At 60.0% G+C, this 20,463-nt stretch overlaps 2 protein-coding genes across 18 annotated transcripts in view; both read left to right on the forward strand.

The window, feature by feature from the left end:
* The window catches only part of SPEG (striated muscle enriched protein kinase), a 56,295-nt gene extending 40,250 nt beyond the window's left edge, over nucleotides 1–16,045 (forward strand). For 12 of the 17 annotated variants that reach the window (XM_067026943.1, XM_067026940.1, XM_067026941.1 and 9 more), the window contains 21 exons: nucleotides 115–211; nucleotides 313–513; nucleotides 1,533–1,590; nucleotides 2,180–2,257; nucleotides 2,365–2,543; nucleotides 3,078–3,104; nucleotides 3,722–3,874; nucleotides 4,057–4,099; nucleotides 5,127–5,195; nucleotides 5,437–7,393; nucleotides 7,694–7,828; nucleotides 10,551–10,667; nucleotides 10,808–10,975; nucleotides 11,069–11,191; nucleotides 11,364–11,531; nucleotides 11,641–12,256; nucleotides 12,751–12,990; nucleotides 13,078–13,301; nucleotides 14,141–14,216; nucleotides 14,459–14,608; nucleotides 14,970–16,045. In XM_067026943.1, the coding sequence (XP_066883044.1) occupies nucleotides 115–211; nucleotides 313–513; nucleotides 1,533–1,590; nucleotides 2,180–2,257; nucleotides 2,365–2,543; nucleotides 3,078–3,104; nucleotides 3,722–3,874; nucleotides 4,057–4,099; nucleotides 5,127–5,195; nucleotides 5,437–7,393; nucleotides 7,694–7,828; nucleotides 10,551–10,667; nucleotides 10,808–10,975; nucleotides 11,069–11,191; nucleotides 11,364–11,531; nucleotides 11,641–12,256; nucleotides 12,751–12,990; nucleotides 13,078–13,301; nucleotides 14,141–14,216; nucleotides 14,459–14,608; nucleotides 14,970–15,162 (5,072 nt within the window). In that variant the 3' untranslated portion in view covers nucleotides 15,163–16,045. Of the gene's footprint in view, nucleotides 1–114; nucleotides 212–312; nucleotides 514–1,532; nucleotides 1,591–2,061; nucleotides 2,157–2,179; nucleotides 2,258–2,364; nucleotides 2,544–3,077; nucleotides 3,105–3,721; nucleotides 3,875–4,056; nucleotides 4,100–5,126; nucleotides 5,196–5,436; nucleotides 7,394–7,693; nucleotides 7,829–10,550; nucleotides 10,668–10,807; nucleotides 10,976–11,068; nucleotides 11,192–11,363; nucleotides 11,532–11,640; nucleotides 12,257–12,750; nucleotides 12,991–13,077; nucleotides 13,302–14,140; nucleotides 14,217–14,458; nucleotides 14,609–14,969 lie in introns of those variants that run through there. The other 5 variants (XM_059055158.2, XM_059055159.2, XM_067026951.1 and 2 more) reach the window with 4 other exon arrangements.
* Nucleotides 16,046–18,495: 2,450 nt separating this feature from the next.
* SPEGNB (SPEG neighbor) lies at nucleotides 18,496–20,436 on the forward strand. The gene is made up of 4 exons (XM_059055211.2): nucleotides 18,496–18,623; nucleotides 18,970–19,277; nucleotides 19,867–20,008; nucleotides 20,204–20,436. Exons 1-4 carry the CDS (start codon nucleotides 18,496–18,498, stop codon nucleotides 20,340–20,342), a joined length of 717 nt encoding a protein of 238 aa, XP_058911194.2. The 3' UTR covers nucleotides 20,343–20,436.
* The last annotated feature ends 27 nt before the right edge of the window (nucleotides 20,437–20,463 follow it).

Genomic DNA, 20,463 nt, shown 5'->3' on the forward strand with positions numbered 1-20,463 from the left:
TCGGGTGCCAACATTCTTGCTTCTCTTCCGTGTCTTCCACCTGCCCTCCTTGTCCCAGTCTCCGCCCTCGTTCCTTCTTGCCCTCTCCACCTAACACCAGGCGTCTCTCCCCAGCTCAGACAGCTGTGGAGGTGGAGGGGGTCAGGGAAGACGAGGAGCGGCGAGGAAGGAGACTCAGCGACTTCTATGACATCCACCAGGAGATTGGCAGGTGTGGGGCTAGGAGCGGGTGTGGTGTCCGGGGCCCAAGGGAGGCTGGGCCTGAGGCTCAGCGACACCTGAGCCCTGTCCTCTCCCCGTGTCCTCACCCAGGGGTGCCTTCTCCTACCTGCGGCGTGTAGTGGAGCGAAACTCCGGCCTGGAGTTTGCAGCCAAGTTCATCCCCAGTCAGGCCAAGCCAAAGGCATCGGCGTGGCGAGAGGCCCGGCTGCTGGCCCGACTCCAGCATGACTGCATCCTCTACTTCCATGAGGCCTTCGAGAGGCGCCGGGGACTGGTCATTGTCACCGAGCTGTATCCTGGGACAGGCTGGGTGGGTGGGGGACACATGGCCTGAATGACTGGTCCTGGTAACAGCCAATTAGCGACACGTTTCACACTTTACAAAATGGTCCCACTGCAGCTGGGAGTTCTGAAGACATCTTACAAATACTTCACAGAGTGGAGTCTGGAGACTTGTGTGAAAAACAACATTTTTTAGCTTAAATTTACCTAGCGCTTGATGTGTGCCTGGCAGTGTTCTAGGAGTTTTTCAGATATTAATCTATTTAATCATCATGTATGCTTATCTCTTGGAATTTTATTATCCTCATTTTATAGATGATGAAACTAAGGTATAGAGAAGTTAAGTAGCTCACCCGAGGTCACACAGGTGGCAAAAGGAGCGTGATTTTTATCATGAAATGCAGTACAGTATATCTGAACATTTGCAGTGACCCCATTAATACTTGGCTTTATTTGAGAGGCTCTTCTCATAGAGAATGGATTTTATCCTTTCATAAGAGCTATGGTTAAACAGAGTCACACTGAGGTAAGGATGCTGGATGGTTGGCTTGTCACTGCCACTAGCAGGGTGACCGTGTCCTACATGCTAGCCTCCCAGTCTGTACTGTTCGAACCCAAACCTCAGTAAAATGACAAATTATTATGTGTCGTGGGCCTTCTGGGTCATTCTCAAGTAGAGTCAAGGAGTTCCATCCACAGTCAACAAAATGCTGCTCTAACTTGATCCTTATAGATACTTCACAAGGTGGGTGAGAGGAGTCGTATCCCTATTTGACACCGGAGGGAACCTAGGCTCAGAAAGGTTAGGTGACTTGCCTGAGATCCCACAGCAAGTGAGAGTTCAAGCAGGGTTGTCCCGTCTAAGCACCCAGATGACGGGGAAGAGGGAAGGTGCAGTTGCTCACCGGTAGCAGATGTGCTTTTCGGGGAAGGAGGACCCTGTGCTGGGCTCTGGGGGTGGAGGGCACTGCCTAAGGCAGGCCCAGCAGTTGGCACTGGTCACTGTTCTCCTTGATCCAGGACATTAGCTGCACAGAGGAGCTGCTGGAACGAATGGCCAGGAAACCCACCGTGTGTGAGTCTGAGGTGAGGGCAGTGGGTGGTAGGGGCCAGGTTGGGCACCAGTGTTCACCCACCTGAGCTCCGAGACCCGAGGGGTGCGTCCTAGGCATGCCATCTGTGCCCACGAATAGGCCAGGGGTGGTGGTGGAGAGCACTGTTAGGTAGGCAGCAAAGCCCCCTTCTCCCATCAGAGCAGACCCCCACGCTGGGACTTAAATTGTCTTCAGAAAATTTCGGCACCCACCCTGGCCCCCAACTCTGTTGTTTCCCAGTATTCCTCACAGAAAGGTTCCTCGAGCCCTACCCCAGAAGGAGCCCCATCTAGACTCTGTTCAGTCTCAATACTGTCCTGCCATGTAGGGCTGTACAAGTTGTGCACTGCACACTTCTTTTTACTCTCATGCCAATGGCGCCCTCCTGTAATGGTGCTGTGCACAACTTGTGCAGCTGTATGTGGAAGCCCTGAATCTCAGTAACCCCAAACCTATGTTTCAGCCCTCTCCACCAGCCACCTGAAGGCCACTTCCCAAGCGTGGCCTGGCTTCTTGCTACAACCCTGGTGGTGATCAAACATAATACCCCACCCCGGACTCTGGGCCTCCTGTTTCCACAGATCCGGGCCTACATGCGGCAGGTGCTAGAGGGAATAGGCTACTTGCACAAGAACCGTGTGCTGCACCTGGATGTCAAGGTGAGATGCAGGTGTGGGGTGGGGAGCAGGCAGCACCTGTTGGGGCCAGGCACTGGGGTGTCCTCCCCGCTGCACTCAGCTCCCATGTCTTGCCTTGTGTCCTGCAGCCTGAGAACCTGCTGGTATGGGATGGTGTTGAGGGCGAGGAGCAGGTGAGGATCTGTGACTTTGGGAACGCTCAGGAGCTGACTCCGGGAGAGCCCCAGTACTGCCAATATGGCACACCCGAGTTCGTGGCACCCGAGGTTGTCAACCAGACCCCTGTCTCTGGGGTCACTGACATCTGGTAACGTTGGCATACTGGGCTGCTGGGACGGGCCAGGGCAGCTTCCCTCGGTGCCACGCTGAGGTCTCGCTCAGTGGCACAGAGGAGCTTTACTAAGCCCGGATGCCTACTGTGACAGTTGGCTGGTGGCATTGCTCACGGGGGTCTCCTGCCCATGTCACTACCTCCCCCTCATCCATTAGGGCTGACCCAGTCACTCAAGGCCTCAGCCCTCACGATCCTGGGTGCTGGGCCTCCGCACCTACAGCCACTTTGTCTCCCCCAGTGAGGCAGGCACGGTCTCTGGGTCCCCAAGGAAGCCCAGACTCCTCTGGGCTTCCTAGGCCGGCCCTGCCATGACCCTTGAGTCCTCCAGGCATGTCGGGATCTCTGGGTTCAGGGCCCTCCCCCAGGGAGGCAGCCCTGTGCCCATATGTCCACGGCAGTGTTCACAGGGAGGACCTTTCCTCAGTAGATCAGTGGTAGCAAGAGGACTGCTCACTTCCGGTGGGAGCTGGGCTGTCCTCTTACCCATCCGCTCTCCTTTCCCCTCAGGCCCGTGGGTGTCGTCGCCTTCCTCTGGTAAGGACCCCTCTGCACTCAGGACCCCGTCTCCTAACAGTTTCGTAGCAGGCCCACCCCTAACGTTTGCAGAGCCTGGGGCAAGAGAGAAGTTGGGGGCCTGCAGCCTGCCTCTTCTCTTCCACACCCTGGTTCCTTCCTGCACCGGGAGGGGCCTCACATGCATGAATGTGGACACCCAGACTGAGTGTCCGAGCTCTGTCCGCCACCGCACCCCTCCATAAGGGGTGGGCCCACGTGGCGTGCTTGGGAGGCCAGTGCCGGCTCAGTGTCACTTAGGCCGGGAACTAGTCCAGAACGTGGACTCCAAAGGGAAGGCCCGGGCCCGGGGGGCATATCCCCTCGGCACAGGCTCCTCACCTCAGGGACAGGCCGCGGCTGGAGGAGGGCTGGAACAGGTCCTCTAGAGCACGGGCCTGGGATGAGGACCTGGTGGCCCAGGTCTCAAGGCAGTACTGCCTCCTTGCCCATTCGGGGGATCGAATAGGGGCAGGACAGGCAAAAATCTGCAAGATTCTGCCCAGATTCACCCGGCCCTGTGCTCCCACTGGCACCCCACTTTGTCTCATCTCAGCCCCAGGGCCCCCCTCTCACTCCAGCCGTCTCCACCCCTGCAGCCTGACGGGAATCTCTCCGTTTGTCGGGGAGAACGATCAGACAACCTTGATGAACATCCGAAACTACAACGTGGCCTTCGAGGAGACCACGTTCCTAAGCCTGAGCAGGGAGGCCCGGGGCTTCCTCATCAAAGTACTGGTGCGGGACCGGCTGTGAGTACGAGGCCCGAGGAGCCTCCCCCATGCAGAGGCCCCTCACGCCGCCCCTACTCCTGCCCAAGCCTCCGCCCGCAGACAGTCAATCCCCCGACTCCTGAGAGGCCCCGTTTTCCCAAACACTTAACTGGATGAATGAATGAATGATCAATCCCTTCTTAATCCTCTTTCCTTTGCAGGAGGCCTACCGCAGAGGAGACCCTAGAACATCCTTGGTTTAAAGTGAGTCTTGTCTTGCAAAATGGTGATAGAAGAGGTGGAAGGAGCGAACGTTATGAACGGCTCCATTTTATCGAGTCCCTAGTGTGTACAGTAACCATGATATGCATTTTACTTACATATGATCTGTCAGCCTGACAGTAGCTCTACAGAGGAAGGTATTGTCACACGCCTTTTGCGGATAAGGAAACTGAGGCTCAGCTTGGGGTATCATGGACTCCAAGGCACAGGTCTGGACCCCACCCCTCATCCTAGGGATGCACATCAGCGTTCTCCCCGGCTCTCGAGACCAGCCCCAGTCCTCCTCACTCCTGTGGCTCGCCTCCGTCCTGCCCTGGTCCCACACACTGTGCTTGGTGGGTGGCCTGGCTGTCTTGTCCTCTTGGTTTTGAACTCCCTATGGCAGAGTTCTCACTCATCTTCAAACTCCAGCACTGCAGGGCACAGCGCCAGGAAGAGGGAGGGGTTCAGCAAATGACCCAGGAAGAGCGAATGAACAAACCGTCCAGGGAGCATTGTACTGGGTCAACAGAAGGCTGAGGTCACTCTGGTATCTGTCCTTGGAGTACGAGCCTGGTCCCTCAGATCAGAAATGAGCTCTGAAAAGGTGGCTGAGGGTAGCATCTGAGGTCTGGCCCCGCAAGGCTCCAGATGGATGTCTGGGGCACTGTCTCTACATGGAGACAGATGGTGAGCTGGGGAGCAGGCTTCAGGCTGGGGGCCTGAGCACAGGCCTCACAGGGCAGCCAGTGCACCAGGGCGGGGCCTTGAGCCCTGGTGTAAGCTCTGAAGCCTAGGAGCCACCGATTTCCTGCCTCTCCGCTTAGGTTCAGGCAGTTTGTCCACACGTGGGAACCTTGACCGTGGGAGTTATTGTGACAGATCCCCTGGGAAAGGGAGCCCCAGGAGCCCAGACTCGACGCTGCTCTGTCTACGGTCCCCTCCTGTGGACGTTGTCTCTCCATTGCCAAACCTGGAAGGTTAGGGTTGACAGAGGACTTTCTCTCAGGCCCTCTTTCTTGTTTGACAGGCACAGGCAAGGGGCGCAGAGGTGAGCACGGATCACTTAAAGCTCTTCCTCTCCCGGCGGAGATGGCAGGTGAGTTTGGCTGGGCCCTGCTCTGTGGCTTCATCTTCTCATTCTACAGCCTTCTCTCTCTAACCCTGCTTTTTCTATCAGGTGCCCTCACTTCTGCTCATCTGTCTTCATCTACCTTTTAATTCTCTCAGCTCCCACTTCCGCCTGCCGTAGGCCTTCTCCCCCGGGGATGAGGTGGGCCTGAGTGGGTCAGTTTGGCCCCACGGGTCCCTCAGGTCTGACTCTAGTACCCTGTCTCCAGCGCTCCCAGATCAGCTACAAGTGCCACCTGGTGCTGCGCCCCATCCCTGAGCTGCTGCGGGCACCCCCGGAGCGGGTGTGGGTGGCCGTACCCAGAAGACCACCCCCTAGCGGAGGGCTGTCGTCCTCCTCCGATTCTGAAGAGGAAGAGCTGGAGGAGCTGCCCTCAGTGCCCCGGCCACTGCAGCCTGAGTTCTCGGGCTCCCGGGTGTCCCTCACTGACATTCCCACTGAGGATGAGGCCCTGGGCGCCCCAGAGGCTGGGGCCGCCACCCCCATGGACTGGCAGGGTCAAGGAAAGGCTCCTTCTCAGGACCAGGAGGCCCCCAGCCCTCAGGTCCTCCCCTCCCCAGGCCAGGAGCCCAGCCCCCGGCGGGGAGAGCTCCGGAGGGGCAGCTCGGCTGAGAGTGCCCTGCCCCGGGCCGGGCCGAGGGAGCCGGGCCGGGGCCTGCACAAGGCAGCGTCTGTAGAGCTGCCGCAGCGTCGAAGCCCCAGCCCGGGGGCCACCCGCCTGACCCGAGGAGGCCTGGGTGAGGGCGAGTATGCCCAGAGGCTGCAGGCCCTGCGCCAGCGGCTGCTGCGGGGTGGCCCTGAGGATGGCAAGGTCAGCGGCCTAAGGGGCCCCCTGCTGGAGAGCCTGGGGGGCCGTGCCCGGGACCCCCGGCTGGCTCGGGCAGCCTCCAGCGAGGCAGCACCCCACCACCAGCACCCACCCGAGACCCGGGGCCTGCAGAAGAGCAGCAGCTTCTCGCAGGCTGAGGCGGAGCCCGGAGGCCGGCACCGCCGAGCTGGGGCGCCCCTCGAGATCCCCGTGGCCCGGTTCGGGGCCCGCAGGCTGCAGGAGTCTCCCTCCTTGTCCGCCCTCAGTGAGGCCCAGCTACCTAGCCCTGTGCGGCCCAGCGCCCCCAAGCCCAGTGTCCCTAAGGCTTCAGAACCTCCTGTCGCCACACCCAGCGATGCTGCACAGCCCTCGGCACCCCAGCCTGCCCGAGAGAAGGCCCCAGAGTCCACGCCAGAACCAGCCCCCAAGCCTACACAGCCCCCCCTAGCTCCGCAAACCCTAGCGCCCCCCCTCACACCCTATGCCCAGATCATGCAGTCGCTCCAGCTGTCAGGCCACGCGCAAGGCCCCCCGCTGGGCCCTGTCGCATCGCTGTCGGAGCCCAAGCCCCACGCGGCTGTGTTCGCCAGGGTGGCCTCCCCACCTCCGGGAGCCTCCGAGAAGCGCCTGCCTTCGGCTGGGGCTCCGCCAGGGCTAGCCGAGAAAGCCCGGGTCCCTACGGTGCCCCGCAGGCCAGGGAGCAGTCTCAGCAGCAGCATCGAGAACCTGGAGTCGGAGGCCGTGTTCGAAGCCAAGTTCAAGCGCAGCCGTGAGTCGCCCCTGTCGCGGGGGCTGCGGCTGCTGAGCCGCTCGCGCTCCGAGGAGCGCGGCCTCTTCCGCGGCGCGGAGGAGGAGGACGGCATGTACCGGCCCAGCCCGGCGGGAACGCCGCTGGAGCTGGTGCGACGGCCCGAGCGCTCCCGCTCCGTGCAGGACCTCAGGGCGGTCGGGGAGCCGGGCCTCGTCCGCCGCCTCTCGCTGTCGCTGTCCCAGCGCCTGCGGCGGACCCCACCCGCGCAGCGCCACCCGGCCTGGGAGGCCCGCGGTGGGGATGGGGAGAGCTCAGAGGGCGGCAGCTCGGCGCGGGGCTCCCCGGTACCGGCGATGCGCAGGAGGCTCAGCTCCACGCTGGAGCGGCTGTCGAGCCGCTTGCAGCGCAGCGGCAGCAGCGAGGACTCCGGGGGCGCGTCGGTCCGTGGCACGCCGCTCTTCAGCCGGCTGCGCAGGGCCACGTCCGAGGGCGAGAGTCTGCGGCGCCTGGGCCTCGCGCACAACCAGCTGGCCGCCCAGGCCGGCGCCACCACGCCTTCCGCGGAGTCCCTGGGCTCCGAGGCCAGCGCCACGTCGGGCTCCTCGGGTGAGGAGGGGCCCAGGGGGACAGTGGAGGGCGAATGTGTGAACGAGTGTGTCTGGAGTGCGGTTGTGGTGCTGGGATGACAGGTGTGCTGGAGGGACGCTCTGGGAGGAGGAGAGGGCCAGGGACACCCACCGCAAAGAGCCTCAGGCGTTTCTGGAGGCCCTGAGGATGGAACTGGCAGGGCTGGGCTGACGCGAGGCCGAGGGGCAGAGGCTGGTGTGGGAACAGGCTGGGGTCGGGGCCAGAAGTTCTCTATTCTCTCGTACCGGCTGGGCGAGTGCTTATGGGCCTGGTTCTTAGCAGCTCCTGCAGAAAGCCGAAGCCGCCTGCGCTGGGGCCTCTCTCGGCTGCGGAAGGACAAGGGGTTGTCACAGCCAAACCTCTCTGGCAGCGTCCGGGACAATTTGGGTCACCAGTATGTGCGCAGCGAGTCAGGTAATAGAGGCCTGCTCGGCGAGTAGTTCCCTTTGAGCCGCCGGGAAGGTCGCAGCCGGGTGGGGAGATGGCCCACGCTGGGGGAGCCCTGGCAGCGGTGGAGGGAGCCTGGAATCAGGAAACGGACAACAACAATAAAAGCAGCAGCTGCCGTTAATTAGCAATGCCAAGCGTCCTATTAAGCACTTCACAAGCATTGCCTCACTCAACCCTCCCACATTGCTTAGGAACTATTCTTGTCATCTCCCTGTCTTACAGGTGAGGGAACAGAGGCTTAACCGTGCTAAGTAGCTTGTCCAAGTCACAGAGCTGGTAGTAAGTGGAGCAGCCAGAGGGCTGGACTGTATGACCTTCTGCAGTCAGAGCCCACAAGTCGCTTCACGACATCATACTAATAATGCCTTTCTTCGACCAAGCCTCCTTCCCAGAAGGTCTCTGTCACTGGGTGTGGTACTGATGGAGCTCGGGATAGGGCTCCCTGCGTTTCAGCCCCCCAGCAGATGTGTGTAAGCATGAACATGCTCCCGAAGACACCATTTCTCTCCCAGCCTAGAGGCCCGCAGTCTGGACTGTGCCTCCAAACTTCCATTTCTCTGTAGCCCCAAACACCCGATCGCCCCTCCCTGTCCCCTCTGCCCCTACAGAAGGCACTTTGCACAGATAAGCAGCCTCCAGGGCTCTTTGCTGGGGGAAGGGACACCTGGGATATGTCCTGGTCCGTTTCTCTTGCCACTTGTCCTGGGGCTACAGGGAGGGAGGTATTCTCCACCTGGGTCACCTCAGTCCTCTACCTGAAAGGGGGGGTGTTACTCGAGGACGACAAGCAAGGGTTCAGGAGGCCAGGGTTTCCAGACCAGCCTGCAGAAAGCAGCAGGCCCACCAAACCGGGCTGCGTGCAGGACCTTTTTCAGTCACCATCTGTTCTTCTCCAGTTTCCGATAAAACTCCTCAGAACTGTCCCAGATGCGCCTCAGCCAGGCTTGCTACTGGACACGTAACCGTGTCTCGCCTTGGCCAGGGGAGCCAGGGCATCTCACTCGAGGCAGTAGACGGTGAGGCTCTAGTGAGGGAACAGGAAGGAGGGAGGCCAGCTGGTGGGGGCAGTGGTGGAGAAGGAGGGGGGAGAGAGAGGGAAGCCAGCACTGAGGCCTGGGAACAGCTGATCCCTTCCCACCTGGGGCCTCCCTCCCACCTCCGTTTTGCTTGTGCAGCTGATTTCTTGCGGAGGCGAGGCCGTGTCCCCTTACTTCATCCTCTTCCCCACCCTCCCCGCCCCGCAGGAGCAAGGCCCCATGTCCACTTGACCAACTAGGGCTGGCCCCCGGGGAGATGGGGGTGGGGGTGGCAGAGCTAGGTCAGGCTCACCTTTCACCTCTCCTCCTCGGTTCCCTCTGTCTCCCCCCAGCCAGTACCCTCACTTCGTCTGAAGGCAGCCCACTGACGAAACTATATTCACTTTATGTTATTGGAGCCTCAGTATGGGACCCCTCCTTGGGGAACACTGGGGTACAGTGGGAAAGGGGGCCGCTGCTGTCCTGATCATCCACTTCTGCAGATCCTCTTCGGCCCAGTTTATCTGTACCCTACTCCCTCCTGATTCCGCAGACAGACAGCAGCTGGGGCTCCCAGGGGTATCTACCTCTCAGCTCTTTCTGCCCACATGAAAGAAATCCACCGCCACCCCCACCCCACCCCGCCATCCCTGGACCAGAATGGGATTTTTCTAAAAGGACATTCCCAGGGAACAGGAGTGCAAATCCTCATGGTCCTGAGGAGCCACAGTCCGGTGAAGATCTGGAGCAAAGACATTGGCCATCCGCAGCCCTGCCGTGGGCCCATTCACCAGCCAGCTGTGAAGCCAGCTTTGCTGAAACAGTCTCTTCCCATGGGGGTCTGTGCCTGGCTTCTCTACTGGGCATATTAACAAGATAATAATCACAACAACAATAGAAGCTAACATCTTTGAGCATTTATTGTATGTTAGACATCTGCTTAGCGCTTTACATGCCTCTTTGAATTCTCATAGCAGTCCTCTGAGCTGGGTGTTATTGTTTTCCTCAATTTACAGACATGGTCCAAGGTCATGCACATATTGTCTCTTTCCCCTTCAGAAGCTCTCACCACTTAGCTGACCTGAGGGAGTGCATAGAAGGTCTGGGACAGGCTCCCCAGACCCCAGGGGGCATGAGGGATGGGGGGGACTGACACACACTTTCGGGGTCTGCCCCGGGTTTGCCTTGACTTCAGGTCTTTTGCGATTGCACATTTTGACTGAACAGTTGTTCACTCCTGGGAGTCTCAGCTCAAGTCAGCAGCTCCTGTCACTTGCCCTACAGTGACCCAGAAGTAATAGGTATTGCAGGAGCTTAACCATTGTAGTTTTTCAATTTTTGTTTTATCTAATAAGTGCTTACAGAGCACTTATTTAGTGCCAGGACCTGCTCAAAGTGACTTACAAACATACGAGGTAGCAGCTACCAAGCATCTTCCATAGTCAGTAAAAGATAATTCTACACACAGTAAGTGCCTGGGAAACTGATGCTTGCCCCAAAGGAGGTTCTCAAAGGCAAGTCCTTCTACTTCCCACCTCTGACTGGGAAGAGATGGCCTTTCAGTCTGCTCCCAGAAGGCAGCGCCAGCTCTCACATGCATCCTCTCGTCGGCCAGCAGCGAGTGAGCCAGGGGCCCCGCGGACCCATGGCTGTCTTCGCTCTCCCTCCAGACTTCCCCCCGGTCTTCCACATCAAACTCAAGGACCAGGTGCTGCTGGAGGGAGAGGCAACCACCCTGCTGTGCCTGCCAGCGGCCTGCCCTGCACCCCACATCTCCTGGATGAAAGGTGAGGAGACCACTTCTCCCCTTCAGAGAGGGGTAGGCAAGTGGCCCCGAGGCCAGGGGAAGTTCCGTGGGAGGTGGCAACCAGGGGTGCCCAGAGGGAGCTTCACTCAGCAGCCCCTCCTGCTCCTCCTTTGCCCCCAGACAAGCAGTCCCTGCGGTCAGAGCCCTCAGTGGTCATCGTGTCCTGCAAAGACGGCCGGCAGCTGCTGAGCATCCCCCGGGCAGGCAAGCGGCACGCCGGCCTCTACGAGTGCTCAGCCACCAACGTCCTGGGCAGCATCACCAGCTCCTGTACCGTGGCTGTGGCCCGTGAGCCCGGGGCGGGGACCAGTGGGGATGTGATGGGGGATGGGCCCTAAGCTAAGGCGCAGCAGCTCACTGTGGCTCCCTTTCTCTTGCCAGGCATCCCAGGGAAGCTAGCTCCTCCCGAGGTGCCCCAGACCTACCAGGACACGGCGCTGGTGCTCTGGAAGCCCGGAGACAGCAGGGCACCTTGCACGTACACGCTGGAGCGGCGGGTAGACGGTGAGGGACCGGCGGGCCGGTGGGTGGGGCGGGGAGGGCGGGTGGGAGGCAGAGAAGCTGGGGAGACAGGTGCCTTCCCCGGGCACAGGTCCCCAGGCCCCTCACAGATGGCACACCGGGAGCTTGGGCCACCCCTTCTGTGGCCTCAGCCCCTCCCCCATGCCGCCTGTAGGTGAGTCTTCCTGGCACCCCGTGAGCTCGGGCATCCCTGACTGTTACTACAACGTGACCCACCTGCCAGTTGGCGTGACTGTGAGGTTCCGTGTGGCCTGTGCCAACCGTGCTGGGCAGGGGCCTTTCAGCGGCCCTTCTGACAAGGTCCTCGTCAGGGGCACGCGAGGTCAGTGGGACCGGGTGGGGGGATGTCCAGAGAGGGCAGGGGACCCTGAGTCCAGGGTCCACCCCCTCCTTGGGCTGCCACGGTGATGATTTTCTCTGTGTCCACTTAGACACCTCAGCTCTGCCATCTGCTGCTCACAGAGACGCCCCTGTTACCTCAGGGCCAGCCAGGGCCCCGCCTCCTGACTCTCCTACCTCACTGGCCCCTTCACCGAGCCCCTCCCCAGCTCCTGCTGCCCCGGGCCCCCAGTCAGCCCTTCTCAGCCCCTCATCTTCGCCAGCACCCCCCAGCCAGGCCTTGTCCTCACTCAAGGCTGTGGGTCCACCACCCCAAACCCCCCCACGAAAGCACAGGGGCCTGCAGGCTGCCCAGCAAGTCGAAGCTACCCCACCCGGTGCCCAGGTCTCCCCGAGTGAGCCCAAGTCTTCCGTCCCCGACACTGGGACCCCGACCACAGCTTCCACCTCTCAAGGGGTGAAAACAGCATCTTCCTCAACTCCCCTGTATATGGTGACCTCCTTTGTGTCTGCACCCCCAGCCCCCGAGCCCCCAGCCCCCGAGCCCCCTCCTGAGCCCACCAAGGTGACTGTGCAGAGCCTCAGCCTGGCCAAGGACGTGGTCGGCTCCCCTGGGGGTGGTCCCCCCAGTGCTCCCGGGCCAGAGGGCACCACTCTTCGAAAGGGCCCCCCTCAGAAACCCTACACCTTCCTGGAGGAGAAGGCCAGGCAAGCAGGGCCAGGGCTGGGGAAGGGAAGGAGGACAGAGGCGGGGAGTGCGTGGAACTTCGGCAGCACAGGGATTTGGAGAAAAGACCAGCCTGCTGGGGCCTGGGGAGGGGGCAGGGAGCCGGGCGAGGGGATGAGATCTGGGTCCTTAGCATGATTCAGTTCAGATTTTCTCTGTGCCAGGCCCCATGCTAGGCGCTTTGGCCATATGATCTCATTTAATATTCACAACGGAGAGGGACACACTGCATTATTCCATTCCACAGATGGGAACACTGAGGTTGCAGAGGTTATGGGATTTGCCTGAGGTACTGAGCCAGTTAGTGGCAGAGCTGGGGCTCAAACCCAGGTTCCTGGGATTGGACTCCAGAGCCCACCCTGGGAACCACAGCATTCTTGCCCCCAGAAGTCGCTACTGCTCCCTGCTTAGCCCACAGAATGCAAGTGTTCCCCTCTCTCCTCTGAGCCTACGATATCTCCCCCCCAACACGCAGGGGCCGCTTTGGTGTAGTGCGCGCCTGCCGGGAGAATGCCACCGGGCGAATGTTCGTGGCCAAGATCGTGCCCTATGTGGCCGAGGGCAAGCGGCGGGTCCTGCAGGAGTACGAAGTGCTGCGGACGCTGCACCACGAGCGGCTCATGTCCCTGCACGAGGCCTACATCACCCCACGTTACCTCGTGCTCATCGCTGAGAGCTGCGGCAACCGGGAACTCCTCTGTGGGCTCAGTGACAGGTAGCTGGACATTCTGGAGGAGCAGGAAGCAAGGATGGGGAGAGCTGAGCTGGGATATCACCTGACCCACCCCCGCCATCCCTCTAGGTTCCGGTATTCAGAGGACGACGTGGCCACCTACATGGTGCAGCTGCTACAAGGCCTGGACTATCTCCATGGCCGCCACGTGCTGCATCTGGACATCAAGCCAGACAACCTGCTCCTGGGCCCTGACAACGCCCTTAAGATCGTGGACTTCGGCAGCGCCCAGCCCTACAACCCCCAGGCTCTGCGGCCCCTTGGCCACCGCACGGGCACGCTGGAGTTCATGGGTGAGGGCATCATGCTAGCTCGGGGGGAGGTGGGGTACTGCCAAAGGGGCAGCAGCCGGGGCTCACCCCACTTCACTCACGTGTGTGCCATTTATTGAGTGCTTACTGTGTGCAAGCAATGAATTAAGTCCTTTGCATGGATTTTTTTCAGTTTCTGTTTGTAATAGCCCTGGAGATTGGCATAATATTACCCCTATTTTGCAGATGAGGAAACAGGCGCCGTGAAGTATTTGTTCAATATCAGACAGTTACAGACGGTAGCGCCAGGACTTGATAAAGCTAGAAAGACAGGAGAATCAATTATTAATTTATGTAAAAAAGGGAAACCAGCTACCATTTAGCTACCTGCTAAATACCTTCTGTTCGTCATCTCCATTCCTTAGAGTAATTCTGCAAGCCACACTTAACAGATGAGAAGATGGAGAGCCAGACAGGTTTTGTGCATTGCCCGGGGTCCTGTCGCTAGAAGGGGCAGGCTGGGGTTAGAGCCAGCCAGGCTGATTTCAAAGGTGCCTCATCTTGGTGTGGGCCACACCCTTTGTGAATGGGCGCCCACCTTCGGAGCTGATCCAGGAGAGCTCGTGACCCTGGTTCTTAGCTCCTCTGCAGTTCTGGGGACCGCCCACCATTCAGTGCCTGGGCTGATTCCTCAGGTGCCCCACATCGCCCCTGGGGGTCGCTCTGCCTGCTGGCGTCCAGGGCCTGCTGCTCTGGTTGTACCCATGGTCTGGTGACCTGGGCGCTGTCCTGCTCCTCAAGCCCCCAGGGGCCTCCTCTGCCTCTCCCTGGTCCCTTGCCACCAGGAAGCTGGTTCAACTTGGCCTCTTGTCTCCTGTCAGCTCCTGAGATGGTAAAGGGAGACCCCATCGGCTCTGCCACGGACATCTGGGGAGCGGGTGTGCTCACTTACATCATGTGAGTGCCCCCAGGACCCACCCTCTGCCTGTACCCTCCCCCCCCTCGCCTCCCCAGCCACACATGCGTGGGCACACTCGTGCACGCACACGCACACACACACGCACACACACACGAGTACCCAGGTGCGGGTAGCCTTGTCCCCGAGCGCTGTGCCCCTAAGAACCTCCACACTGACGTCCCCCTGGACCTGTGAGTTGACCCTCAGTCTGCATCTGTCAACTGAACTGTCTCCTCCACAGGCTCAGTGGACGCTCCCCGTTCTATCAGCCAGACCCCCAGGAAACGGAGGCTCGCATTGTGGGGGGCCGCTTTGATGCCTTCCAGCTGTACCCCAACACGTCCCAGAGCGCCACCCTTTTCTTGCGAAAGGTCCTCTCAGTACATCCCTGGTGAGTGGGTTCCACACCTGCCAACCTCCCAGCATTACCCGCCTCTGGCCTCAGACTGCCCTGGCCCAGCCCATGCCCAAGCCCCCAACTCCTCCCCCGCCCCAGTAGTACACTGCTGCCGCTACTACTACTACTTTTCCTACTCCTACTCCTCCTCAGTGGCTGCACTACCACCATTTAAAGCCCATAACAGCCCTATGACGTAGGCAGAATCACTGTCCCCATTTCAGAGACTGGGAAACTGAGTCCCGGAGTTGTCCAAGCTCACTCACTAGAGGCAAAGCCCTCTGGGAGGGTGGGGCCCCCTCCCTGCTCTGGGAGCCGTGCCTGCAGGCTCACTGTCCCTGGCTTCCCCTGGCAGGAGCCGGCCCTCCCTGCAGGACTGCCTAGCCCACCCATGGCTGCAGGACGCCTACCTGATGAAGCTGCGCCGCCAGACGCTCACCTTCACCACCAACCGGCTCAAGGAGTTCCTGGGCGAGCAGCAGCGCCGCCGGGCCGAGGCTGCCACCCGTCACAAGGTGCTGCTCCGCTCCTACCCAGGCAGCCCCTAGTGGCTCGGACCACAGCCCGGCCTCGGGGTTCCTGCTGACGCCCCCTGGACATTCCAGGGCCCACGCTGAGCCGGGTGGGCCCGGGGCTTTGGACACCAGCAGCAGCAACATCCAGCCGGGCTATTACCTCATGGACCTGCGGGGTCAGAGACCCCGGGCTTTGGCCAATGCCACCCGGCCAGAGCCAGAGTGGGAGACCCGTTGTCCAGGCTGGGTGGGGTCAGGAACAGGAAGAGGGGCAAGAAGGAAATGGGCAAGTGACGAGGAAAAGAAGATGAGGAATCAGGAAGGGGAGACGCTTGGAAGGTTCTGGGGGGGAGAGACAGTGCATCTGGGGGAGAGAGACAGTGCATCTGGGGGAGAACCAACCCAGGAGGGTTGGGAGTGGCTGAGGAGGAGGAAAAGGGGGGAGACCGGGCTGTCTACAGGCCATGGGCCGGGAGTGTCAGTGAAGCAGGGACAGGACATGTAGACAGTGCCAGGAAGCCAGAGCCAGTATGTGAGAGAGGGCAGTGAGGTGGGGGAGGGAGAGGAGAGATGACTCAGGTGGGGCTGGGGTGGCCAGTTGCCAGCATCCCCAGCAGGAGAAGCACGGAGGGCTGAAGGCTGCAGGTAGTGGTCTCTTGAGCCAGCGCTCTCCTCCTATCCCAGTGGATGCAGCTCTGGGCACTGTGCTGGCCCGAGGACGTTCTCATCACCTCTCCGTGGCCTTCGCCCTTCTGCCCAGTAATATTTATTTATTTATTGACTTTTATGAAGTCTCTCTGCCATCCAGTCCCTACCGCCTATGTTGTCCTGACCATCCCCCAAGCCATTCAGCTGTCTGTGCAGCTGTCTGTCTGTCTGTCTGTCACAAGGAAAATAAAAATGGCAAGCAGCAGGACCTATGTGTGTGGTCTATGGGGAGGGATGGCTAGGGGTACAGGAGGTGCACGATGCTGGGGGTACTGGGACAGGGGCATTCCAGCCTTCTCCGGGCCAGTGAGAGCCAAGGTAGACTAGCTAGCACCTTGGGACCTTCCTACCCCACCCCTTGACCCTCCTGGCCCCTCACCTCTCCCTTATTCCTAGAGGGAGGAAAGATGTAGGTCTGTTTCTCCGTCTGAAGTTTCTGGAATCCTGGCAGGACCACTGAATCCCCACCACCGCCCTCTGACCAGACTGGTGGCCCCCACCTCTTCTCACATGTTCCATCCTCACAACTGGGAGGGTGCTGGGCTCTGGAATAGACCAGCCCACACCCCAATGCCGGCTCAGCCTTCTGCACTCTGCCCAGGAGACAGGGCAGCTCTGGTCCCGACCCCTGGGGCAGAGGGGGTTTCATCATGATGATTGGTCAGAGCAGGAGGTGTGAAGAGCTATAGAGGAAACCAGGACAGGCCCACGTGCCCACGCTCTCAGTGTTGGAGCACCAATCAGGACACATGGGGTACAAGCTGTGCGCTGGTTGGCCTGTCTGCTGTGATGGGGCTGTAGACGAGCATTTTCCCAGGGCCCAGGGACACTCAGTCTGGACCTTCTTAGTCCCATGGCAAGCCAGGGGTCCACTGGGGGCTAAGGGGCCTTGACTCTTAAGTGCCCCATGCGGTACCACAGAAGGGTCACTGGATCCTATAACTGAGCTGCCCTGCCCTGAGGTGGGGGGAGGGGGAGCCAGTTCTTGTGTCCTGAGGGACTTTTCCGCCCACCCCTCCACCCACTGCAACTCTGCTCTTGACAATGTAAAAGGAATAAAGGCTTTCACCATGAGCAGAGGGGGCTGGTGCTGGTTTGCTGCTGATTGAGGCTGAGGGCCCCTTGGATGCAGCCCAAACAACCCTTTGCCCAGCCTACCCCAGTCTCTCTGGCTTCCTAGGACCCCAGGGAAGAGGCAAGCCCCATCATCATAAAATAAGAGGATATTAAAGCCAGCTGGAAGGGGCCAGAGGGACACCTTTCCCACCTGCCATTTTAGCGATGAAGATATACAGTTTGCCTGTGAGAATCTCTAATCCCCTACACACTACAAGTGTTTTCATATAAAAATCAGGTGCCTGAACTCATATCTTGATAAATGGTAAAATTCTTCTCCCGTCCCCCCTCTGATCTTGAGCTTCCTTCTCATCTCCATTGGAAATGGCATGTGAACTGCTTGTTCCAAACTCGGAGGAGCAAAGGTAATTTATGTCAGCAGAGCCATGTCAAAATTGCTCTGATCAAAAGGTGACAGCGCTCCGCACCTGGGCAGGCAGTTACAATGGATAGAAGCAAGGCTTACCTGGTGCCCTGGCCTGGGCAGACTGGACTCCAGGCAAGTCTCAGAGGGATTAACCCCTTCATCCCAGGTGCTGTGATGCCCCTATGCACCAGCTGATGCCCAGAGAGGGAGCTTGGCTTGGGCAGACCTAGAGTTTTAGAGTCAGTATTAGTGCCAATCTCCAGGGACAGTGTAGCCCAGCCGGACCCGACCATGTCACATGGAGGGGAGTGAGTGGGAATGGGGTGGCAAGAGAGGATGCTGTTCTCAAAAATCTTTAAGTTCCCCTCTAGGTTTATCTCAGTTTACCACCAGGAGGCACAAGTGTGGAAATGACAACCTTAGACTCCTGGGGTGGGGGGAGTAAGGCGCTTCCGGATTGGTTCTGACTGCCACGTGGCCCTCTCATAATTGGCTAGATGGACAGTGAAGTCCATCGCTATTCTGGCTTCAGTCAAGGGCACCTCCACAAACACTCGCACCCCTTCACTGACTGTGTCCAGGAAGGACACGTTGTCCCACTGTCCGGGGACTGACCTGAGTATAAACTACCCCAGCAAGGAGCTGAGTCTCTTGTCAACCTGAGGCCTTGTCTGGTCCTCCTGGGAGTGGGATGGCTACCTCCTGCTCTGGGAGGGCATGGGGCCACATCCAGCTGCCCAGCTGTCAGGGCGCTGACGTGTGACGCACCCCAGAGCCGCTCGGGTTTCCCCCCGGGGTTGCCCCAGTGGCTGAGTTAGCATCCCAGGCATCCCCAGGCTAAATAAGGAGGCTGTTTGGGTCAGGGGGCGGGGGCGGGGGTCCCCAGGGGCTTGGGGCCACCATGCCAAACAAGGCAAGGAGAGGAGCGATGTATAAAACCTGGGCCTGGGGCTGAGCACCTGCCCGCGCCCTTGCTGTGCCATCTGGAAGGGCTCCGTGTCTCCTGCTACACAGCCAGTGGACCCGAGTCTTGAAGTCGACCCCTCATGGTGAGTTCAGATCCTCAGGTCAGCCCTAGACACTCCCGTGTCGGGAGATGTTCTGAATCCGAAGGGAAAGGGCTGAAGTTTGGAGTCTCTGTGTCAGCCTAGACCCCCTTGTTTTCTGTTCCCCAGATGTCCAAAGCAGCTCCTGCCAAAAAACCAGTGGCTGCAGCCCTGCCTCCAGGATGTACCCTGGATATCAAGGACCCCCAGGTCCAGAGAGCGGCCATTCGCATCCAGGCCTCTTACCGGGGCCACAGGTGAGGGGGAGCCCTGGAGAACCTCTGGAGGAAGGGAGCGGGAGCTGCAGAATGCTCATGACTGCATTTGGGGGATGGATGGGGGGCTGAGCACAGTGTCATGGACCACTAGGGTCACTGGACTTAGGGGAGAGCAGTTACTGAGGTTGGAAGGGTGGCTGACACAGAGTAGACAATTTTATTAGGGTAACAATTCAGTAGCCATCACCTTCCCTACCCACCCCCAATGTTTAAGGGTCTAGTGGGCTGAGGGGGTGGGCAGAGGACGGTGTACGGATGGACAGGGCTGCAGGCCGGCCAGGGCCGTGTCATGGGAGCTCTGGGCCCTGACCTGGGCCGCGGGTAGGTCCCGGAAGGAGCTGCGCGAGAAGGGGCCGCCGCGAGTGCTGGAGCCGCTGAAGGATGTGGTGCTGATTGAGGGCAGCGCGGCTAAGCTGACTTGCCGCATTTCGGCTTTCCCGGACCCATTCATCCGCTGGAGCAAGGACGGCAAGGAGCTGCGCGACGGGCCCAAGTATCGCTACGTCTTCGAGGACCCTGACGTCGTCGCACTGGTGGTGCGCGACGGCGAGCTGGCCGACCTGGGCCAGTACAGCATCAACGTAACCAACCCCTTCGGCCAGTGCTCCGACTCGGCACGCATCTTCGTGGAAGGTACGCGCGCCCTGGGTGCGGTGCCACCGTCTAGAGCAGCACCACACAGCGGGCGGCCGCAGCCGGCTCCAGCCGCGTTTACCTCTGAGCCTTGCCGAGTCCGGATGGAGATGTGGCCCAGCCCCGGCATAGCCTAAGGCGCAGAACAGGGCGCAGTGCCGGCCGCGCCTAGTCCTTTTCTACCCCAGAATTCTGTCCCATACAGCCTAAGAAGTCCGCTATGGGCTTCAGTCACTCGCTTCCAGGGCCTCAAGGTCACAGCGAGCCAGAAGCAGAGCCAGGGTTAGAGCCCTGGTCTTCTGGCTCTCAGCCCAGGGCAATTTCCAAGGCGCCGCCAGATGTGTGAACATTCCCGGACCTTCACCTCTAGAATCTCTTTGGATCCTCCCTTCACCTCTGCGAAGGGCAGGATTAGTCCCGTTTGACAGTTGAGGAGATGATGCCCCAGAGAGGCTAAAGACTTGCTCAATGTCACACAGCGAGCTTAAATCCATCTCCTATTTAGAGCCGGGTATTAGCTGGGGAGGTGATGCCCCTGCCCGCCTCACCTCTAAGGTTCCTCACTGGGTGGCCCTTTCCCTTCCTCTAGTACCGGCGAAGATTCAGAAGGGACCGGATAACACTAAGGCGCGCAAAGGCACCACGGTAACGCTGACTGCAGAGATCATGGGCGAGCCTGCGCCCGACGTGGGCTGGACCAAGGACGGGGAGGACATCGATGAAGACGACAGGTCTGGGGGGGGGGGGCGGGACTTGCAGCAAGGACCGCACCTGGAGCAGGAGCTTGGGCGGGCGGGGCCCAGAAACTGGAGGGAGTGGGATGGGGGCGGGGAATTTGGGAGGCGTAGAACAGAGCTGGATAATTAGCCCGTCCAGGGCGCGCGTAAACTGACCGCAGGCCCTGCCCTCCCCTTCTTCCCACCTAGAGTGTTCTTCGAGATCGGCAGTACCACCACGACGCTGACTATCCGCCGGGCCACGCCTGAGGACAGCGGCAAGTACGAGGTGTACGTGGAGAACAGCCTGGGCATGGACCAGAGCTTCGCTCGCGTGGACGTGGCCTGAAAGGGACCCTCGGACCCTTCACCCTGGCTGGAGCCCCGGGTGGGTGGGACAGACAACCCTCCTTCATCTTGCTTAATAAAGCTGCTCTCGCTGACCCTCCGCGTCTATTCGGTTCTTTTGA

Source organism: Kogia breviceps, chromosome 2 (assembly GCF_026419965.1).
Source record: "Kogia breviceps isolate mKogBre1 chromosome 2, mKogBre1 haplotype 1, whole genome shotgun sequence".
In the NCBI taxonomy this organism is placed as follows: Eukaryota; Metazoa; Chordata; class Mammalia; order Artiodactyla; family Physeteridae; genus Kogia; species Kogia breviceps.

What these genes read in the sequence shown, in the direction of transcription:
- SPEGNB (XM_059055211.2), top strand. Translation starts at nt 18,496, where the DNA reads ATGTCCAAAGCAGCTCCTGCCAAAAAACCAGTGGCTGCAGCCCTGCCT. An exon ending in GCCTCTTACCGGGGCCACAG is followed by an intron (nt 18,624 to 18,969) that starts GTGAGGGGGAGC and finishes GGCCGCGGGTAG; the next exon opens with GTCCCGGAAGGAGCTGCGCG. An exon ending in GGCACGCATCTTCGTGGAAG is followed by an intron (nt 19,278 to 19,866) that starts GTACGCGCGCCC and finishes CCCTTCCTCTAG; the next exon opens with TACCGGCGAAGATTCAGAAG.